The 8,212-nt window shown below is 33.6% G+C and overlaps 1 protein-coding gene across 1 annotated transcript in view; it reads right to left on the bottom strand.

Moving 5' to 3' along the window:
• Positions 1-513: 513 nt before the first annotated feature.
• Positions 514-8,212, bottom strand: part of LOC133198243 (cadherin EGF LAG seven-pass G-type receptor 2-like) — a 28,275-nt gene continuing 20,576 nt past the window's right edge. The window contains exons 15-20 of the mRNA XM_061334369.1: positions 6,335-6,567; positions 5,849-6,007; positions 5,310-5,526; positions 4,404-4,468; positions 2,603-2,663; positions 514-586 (exon numbers count right to left, since the gene is read on the bottom strand). Of these exons, the coding sequence (XP_061190353.1) occupies positions 556-586; positions 2,603-2,663; positions 4,404-4,468; positions 5,310-5,526; positions 5,849-6,007; positions 6,335-6,567 (766 nt within the window). The 3' untranslated portion in view covers positions 514-555. The remainder of the gene's footprint in view (positions 587-2,602; positions 2,664-4,403; positions 4,469-5,309; positions 5,527-5,848; positions 6,008-6,334; positions 6,568-8,212) is intronic.

Here is an 8,212-nt window from a genome sequence, read left to right as displayed (position 1 = left end):
ATCGTCGATACTAAATTGACTATATACCTAATAAAATAAAACATATAAACAGTCATAGTTAATTGCATATCCGGTGTATCACAGCTACATATTGCTTTTAGTAATATGAAGACATGTTTTAACCGAAAAAAAATGAAATAAACTCTCTCCAATACTTTTACAAGAAAGACTTGCAGGATTATGAGAAAAGAATCTGAAAAAATAGATAATGAACAATACTGACATATTCCATCTCATGATAGATTTCCTAACTTCAAATTCAAGATAAACTAGAGGTAGCCACAAATACACAAGATTTAATCTACTCCCCCGCAAACGGGAAAAATCTACATGAGAGAAAAACTTTCTTTATCTCGAATTTGTAAATATTTTACATAAAATGCAAATAATCTTCCATTAACATGAAGAATTTAACCTTTAAGAAAGTATAATTCTGGAGATCATTGAAAAAATAGGGCACACTTTCTAATTAGATTCTGAATATGTTGCACGTTCATGATCGTGTGTTATCTTGCATCATTCTGAAACTCGGGTTATTCTCCAATTGATATTTATTTACACATGTAGAGTTCGTGAACTGTCATACCTGTAGCAAGAAAAGAAAAATAATAATTATAATCACGGGTACAATAGTTCAAATATACACGTTACTAAAGCAATTACTAATGGAGGTTTGTTATTTATTATCTGAAAATCTGCGGTTTATATTTAGATAAGAAATCTTTGTATCTGTATTGAGCTGTATATCTATAGATTTTTGATGATTTTTAGTCAGGGTGGGTGGGAAGGGGATTTCTTATCCTAAAATATTCATATTTAGTCCAAATTGCAATGGAGTAAACAATCTTGAATTCAAACTAAGTGAGGGAATATTCACATCAGTTCTTTACCCTGTCAACCTTAAACAAGAGGCCCATGGGCCACATCCCTCACCAGAGCACACTGGCTAGGAAGAAGCAGAAATCAGTTCAGTATTGAAAAGTTTTCAGGAGGAATATAAGTGCCAGAAAAACGAAGGTTGTATGTACCGTTTCGTTATTATCGTGCATGTCAAGGTCAGGTCACTTTTAGTTTTAACTGGTAAACTTGTAAACAACATTCGACTGGAACATGCAAAGGTGAGAAATATGTTCTAATTATCTTTTTTGAAGACTGTATCAAAATTCTTGGTCTACCGACATTCTGTTTTGGTACTTGAGACCATTGCAACTTCTTTAACTTTTCTAGGTACGCGTACAACAAGGAGAAAGAAATAAAGTAATATTTTTGTCTTTGGCCATACACAAAATTTTTTCTCCATAAAAGTGGATTTTTTAGGTTCCGAAACTTGTAATTTTCTGAAACCTAATACTTTCAGGAATTGAACAAAATTTGCACGAGTCATGCAAAAATTCTATGTTTGTCAATTTTCCCGTTTGTGCGTCACGGTGTCGCTTTAACCATTACACCTACATATTCCTATGTAAAACTTTGGCCCACTGTTGTGGTCCGCCCTACCCCGAGGGATCATGATTTGAACAAACATAAAACTACACTACCTGAGGATACTCATATATTAAAATATGAATAATAATGGATTAGCTGCTCTTAAGAACAATATTTTTAAAGATATTTCCTATATCTTCCTATGTTAAACCATGACCCCTGTTATGGCCCTGCCCTACCGCCAGGGTCATGATTCCATGGAACAAACTTAAATCTACACTACCTGAGGATACTTCAATTATTATATGACTTCTTGCGGCCCTGCCCTACCCCCGGGGGTTATAATATGAACATACTTAAATCTAGAGTTTGTATTGAAGCTTTCATATAATTTTCATCTTTTCTTGCCTAGTGGTTCTTGACAAGATTTTTAAAAGATGCCACCAAATTTTCACAATATCTTAATCATCTCCCCTTGAAAGAGGGCGTGACACTTTCTGTGAACAAACTTAAATCCCATGCACCCAATGATGCTTTGTGGCTAGTTTGGTTAAAACCGGCCCAGTGGTTCTTGAGAAGAAGTCGAAAATGTGAAAAGTTTACAGACGACAGACGGACGCCGGGCACTTTTTGATTAGAAAAGCTCACTTGAGTCTTCGGCTCAGATGGGATAAAAAGCTCTTACATTCCTTCACAAGAGGGTTTAATGTTAATTATGCAAACAATTAACATAAAAAAAGATTTTCAAAGTGTAATGTACATCCAATTTTGCACCACCATTGGACCTGAACGCTAAACCTAAGAGGCTCCAGTTTTACAAATTTGGTGAAGAGTCATCTTTTGACGTTGTCATCTCTGGCTCAGTGCATCGTCGTTGGAAACCCAGGGTCGGTCTCGGATTGACGAAAAATACCAACCCTAGGTTTCCTACTCTGGGCTCATTGGTTCTTTATCAGATTTTCAAACGACCCTGTCTGTATTTGAACTTTTGTTATGTCCTTTAAAAGGGAGATTATCCTTCAATTTAATACAAGAAATCGACAAGATAGCCAAGCATACTTTATGACAAATTTTCCTGTAATTTGCAAAAGGTTCGAAAGAAGTACAACTTGTGGAAATTTTTCATGAAAGAAGTAGCAATAGAGCAATATTCTGAATTCAGATCTTAAAATCTTACTTGTAAGATGGATTACTCCTCTCCCATGGCTTCAAGTCATATCTTTCTGAAATTAACGTCTCTGAAACCGAAAATATCTCAGTTATATAAATGGTGCTTCCAAAACGTGAACAAAGTGAGTGTATTAATGTGAGAATTTAATTCCAGAACAAATTGAAATTTTATAAAGAAATTTAGACACTGGATTACGTCTGGAAATGCAAACTTTTATAAACTTGGCAATTAAAAGTTTTCAAAGATCCATTGATCAGAATGCCTATAAGAATAAAATTTTTGACAAATAAAGCTCTTAGACCCCACAAAAATGGGCCCCAATTTAGCCTAGAGGCAAACAATTTGAACAATTTCAGCAAGTAAAACTTAAAGAATATTTATTTTGCATTAAAAAAAGATATACTCGTCATTCAAAAAGAAGATCCCCCAGAAAAACCCTACAAGCTTGATAAATGTAAACCTATAGGGTTTAGCACAGACATATTGTTTGAACATTTTAAACTTAGACAGTATCAATATCATTTTTAGTTATTAGTACTGAAAGTAAAATAAAATAAAAGTGTATTAAACAAGGATGTACATTATTAGTGTACCACATACAGTGACTTTATAATTGGAAAAGGGACTTTATGTTCATGAGCTATAATTATCTTGTTAGAACAGATTGGATTTTGTTGTTGGTACAATGAACTATAATTTTGTAAATCATTTTGTAATGGAATTGATCAGAATAGACCAATCAAGCCCATCGATACTAAATAATAAAATTTGAACGGAAATGCAATGGTATTATTAAGATTTTAGACCAAGAGCAATAAAATTGGGAACTTTGAAGTAAATAAGTAAAAGAGCTTAGGGCTAGAACTCCTGGGGTGTAGAGATGAGGACTGAGCCCATAAATATTAGTAATGAGTGTTTACTTGCATTTGAGGGTGGTGCCATGTTGGGGTTCATAGGTCAACGGACAGACCTACGGACTAAGCGTAGGTGGTATGGTAATGTTAAGTCAGCCAATGAAAAGTACTTTTATATCCGGGACCATGAATACCCTCTGAGCACAAAATACCCTGTTTTGCCGGAAAACGGCATTCTAATTCGATTCTATTCTATGACTCTATTCTTTGCCTCGTTTGGAATACTTTTTGGACTCTAATTTATTTGCACCTCACCTTAATTATTACTTTTGGAGTTTTAGTTCTACGCTCTTGGGGAATCTTTGGGACGGATCTTTAAAACTTTTGCTACAACTAGAGTATTGGTCTATTCTGGTGAAATTTCAGAAACAAGCATTTAAAAATCTATACGATCACGGTTGTTTAATAAACTTTTCAAAAAACTTATAAACTTTGTTATTGGCTTACATAAATATTTATTTGCGCAGCAACTCACATGCTGCTGAAGTTATCAGGTTTCCTTGTTCTAGATGACCTTTTTGTGCAGCGCCCTTTTGCTATTATTATTGTTTGTAAATATTTATAACTTTTGTCATGTGATTAGTCATGTGACTACTAAGGATGTTTTTACACTTTAACTAGTCAATTTTAGCATTACTATCCTTTTCTTTTCAGCCCACCAATTTAATTGTTATGTAGGATTACATAATATGTAAATTTAGTTTTGGTCATTTGTTTGTCTTAATAAATGAAATTTTATTGGGGTCTTATTTCATCTGTACATAAAAGGTTTTCTGCAAAAACAAACTGCATGTAGCTAGAATTGTTTCCTCTTATTACAGAGAAGCCACTGGCTCAGGTGCGTTATTTATAGAAACACCCTGGAATTTCTTGAATTCTGATATCAGTCTCACTTTTGTTTGCAGGGTTTCTCTTCTTGTTGTATTCATGTTGAGACCATTTAGTTGTGTTCACTTTGCTGAAAGAGATATGAAGCTTTTATAAGATAGACCAGAAGTCTCTAACGAGACTGTAGCTCTATTGGTTTGTACTCTTAACAAAGGAAGGGAAAAGTAGCGCTAGAACTTGAAACTATGCAAAAGCAATAAATAATAATAACGATCCTTGGTCTGGTCTTGAAATCAAAATCCGATATAAAGAATTATGTATCTTAGTGTAGTCCACTTATGTGACAAATAATACTGAAATCAAACCAAAACTGTAGGAATAGTAGCATTTTGAATGAATTTCACAGAAATTCTCTTTTTAATAACCATGGCAATACCATTCATCAAAATCAAAAATCAATACATAGAATTACATGTAATTATCTTAGTGTTGTTTATTTGTGTGCCAAGTTATATTGAAATCAGACCAAAACTGTAGGAGGAGTAGCGATTTAAAAGAATTTTACTTTTTTATAGTGACCAAGGCAACATGCACCGTTCATCGAAATTAAAAAGCGATAAAAAGAATTATGTATCTTAGTGTAGTCTACAAATGTGCTAATTATATTGAAATTGGAACAAAAATTAGGAGGAGTAGCATTTTGAAAAATTATCTACAGACTAACGGACAGACGACTAAGAGAAAAAAAGATAGACAGAGGATCAACAGACACCTTACTATCGCATAAGCTCTTTCGGTCTTTTACCAGTCGAGCTAAAGAAAGAGCTGTGAAATAGTGAATATATAATAACTATATAGCATCTGCTTGTACTTTTTGTTTTATTTGTATGTCAACGTGAAGAAGCGTCATCTTTGACTATTTAACATAATATCAAACAAAAAAATTACACAGTTGTAAATGTTATAATTACCTTTCATGGCGTTTATATGTGTGTTTCACACATGGGAAGTTTCCATATCTGGCGAGAAGATAGGAGCAATATGTAATGAAGCCACAAAGCAACACGGAAGCGACAGTCACCCAGGCAATGTTGCCCGTGTCTTCCCAGAACGTTAGGTGACGATCAGTAGTGGTTACCGGGGCAGCGGTGGTGGATTCTGGGATAATGACTGTTATGGTGGCTGTGTCTGCAATATACAACGCAGACATTCTCAAACGTAAAAAAATATATGACAGCTTAGAGTTCTCTAATATTTTGACCAATCAATTTTATTAGAAATTTTATGTTAATAAATTTACTTGCTAAATATTTTTTTAAAATAATCTATATAATATTCCAAAATACATGTATCATAGATTGGAAAAAAAGAAGGAAATTTATAAAATAATTTAAAAAATTGAGTTATGTGGCAGTTTATTTAACTCTAATGCCTTTTACTTTTTACGTAATGGCTTAGATCACAAATCTTAAACAGAGGTAGGCCTATTTGTGTATCTGTAATGACGAACCCTGCAATCCACCCTTGTCTCGTGCCGTGGCTGTCAAACTCAGAGTTATTCCGGTGGAGAAGCCAAGCAAACTGTTCTTTACGTAAATGTCCCCATTAGTCTTCACTCCAAAGTATTCATTCCCGAGGGAGATTTGATCCAAGGAATAGGAAATGTTTCCTTTACAAAAATGTTAAAATTGAAATGTAAAACTAAAATATATTAATTTTAACAATAAAAAAAATAGGGAGAGTTCCAGGATAAGAGAATATTTCTTTAAGATGAAAATATATCCATTGCCAAATTAACGAATACCTTTAAAGGTTAGGAATTGTGAATTGAAAATAAAATACTTTATACATTAAGGTAACTGTTTCATTATACAACATTTCTGAGAGAAAATTGTCAACCATTACAGTTTCAGATTTTCTTGCGTAATAATGATGGTTTGAACAGCTTCAGAATATATTTAACTGTAACAACACTCTGATTATTTACTTTACCTACCAAAAGATCCCAGATCTCCATCACTGGCTGTTATCACGCCAATCACGGTACCTACACCGGTGTTAGGCGAAGCATAAAATGTATAGGTAGGACTACCCATGACAGGGGTGTGATCGTTGACGTCATTAAGTGTGATGACCAATGAGGCTGTGTCTTTCAGGTCACCGTCGGTCACTGTAACTGTGCACGTGACTGACGTGGCAGTCCCAGCGACGTCTAGATCGTAGTCATGGCTGAAATATTTCACTCGAATAAAAATCGGGGATGTAAATATTGTAGATTCACATATCTTAATGTTATGTGCGTTTGATTAGGCTTTCTAATTAAGATGAACAGTTATTTCCTGTTCGAATAGAATGATAATAAACTTTTTTATGATTATCAGATGAATATTTTGCATTCTTTATTAAAAAAAAATCCAGGGCTTTCATAATATTACCATTAAGGTTTTCATTAAATACATTTACATTTATTTTTTTTTTTTATTTCCTGACAGTTGTTTAATTTTGTGTATGAAAAGAAAGCAGCGAGTTGTAATGTCTGTACATCAAAGATGAAGGTAAAAATTTACACAACTTATTCATAAAAGTGTTATTCTTAAAGGGGCTGGGACACAGATTTGAAGCTCATGTTTTCTAAAAGTTTCAATATTATAGCTTATATGTTGCATTTCACACCGAAATATATTAAAAGCGTGTTTAGAAACTTCTTTATTCTGGAAATCATTAAAACTATGAATTTCGGGACGCGTTTGATTGACACATATCCTTGCACTTTCACAAAGTAAACTTTATCCATGATACCTAGAAAAGTAAAAATTTTATAGTGTATTAATTAATTGAAAAATGAAAATAATAACTCAGAAAGTTCAGAGTAGAAACGCAAGACAGCAAAACTAACTCACCAGTAGTGTCAGTTCCTGCTCAGTGATGTGTACAGACTAAACAAATTGAACATACACGGTAAAACGTAAACACTAACAGAGCTCGTGCCCTGTTTATAGACACGTGTTTGACGTGATCTTTTGAGGAATGTCGTTGTCATTGAATTCTTATAGAATATTCATGCAAGTTCAAATCATTAAACTGCAGTTATTATTTGAATAAAAATAGACATTTAAAACTGTAAACAATGCAACTGTGTCCAGGCCCCTTTAAGAGTTTTTTTTTTCGTTTTTACAGATGTTGAATTTTTAAAAATGTTTACACATTTTTGTACTCATTTGTCGAAATTTCACAGTTTCAAGTTTGCAGAACGTACCTCAATTTAGAAAAGTCACATGGCTGCTATATATTAGTGAGCTTGCCAAACCTACGCAATATAGCCCCAAATTTCATATTGTTAAAAAAGAAAAGGAAATCTGAATCAAAACAGTGAATATGATGAAAATAAACGACGAAATGTGTTTTCATTGTTCATGGGAGTTGTCATAGTTGTAGGAACATATTTATGATGGGTTTCTACGTGTTATGTAATAGCAACGTCATTTACCCTTTGATCACAATAAAAACACACTTCATGTTTTAAACCAATGAAAAAGGTGAAGATGACGAACAATGATAAACTTAAAAAAAATCTTTAAACAATACAATTCTGTGAAGAGACATAAAGCACGGACCCCTGAAAATTCCAGAAATGGGATCAGGTGCCTAGGAGGAGTAAGCATCCATTGTTGACCGGTCACAACCGCCATGAGCCCTATATAGTGATCAGGTAGACATAGTCAAATTTAGTATAAAAATAAAGGCCTAACAATTGGTATGAAACAGGTCGGCCAAAATACGACCCAATGATAGGTTATATTTGCTAACAAGGTAATAATAACGACCATAAAGGACAAGTGCACTTAAGCAATGCTTAATGGACCCTTTTTCAGTG

The sequence above is a fragment of the Saccostrea echinata genome, unplaced genomic scaffold (genome assembly GCF_033153115.1).
Source record: "Saccostrea echinata isolate AGI-Se365-2 ecotype Australia unplaced genomic scaffold, CSIRO_AGI_Sech_v1 ptg000001l, whole genome shotgun sequence".
Lineage (NCBI taxonomy): Eukaryota > Metazoa > Mollusca > Bivalvia > Ostreida > Ostreidae > Saccostrea > Saccostrea echinata.
The sequence above is the reverse complement of the archived record's forward strand: the minus strand, read 5'-3'. Positions and strand labels throughout refer to the sequence as shown.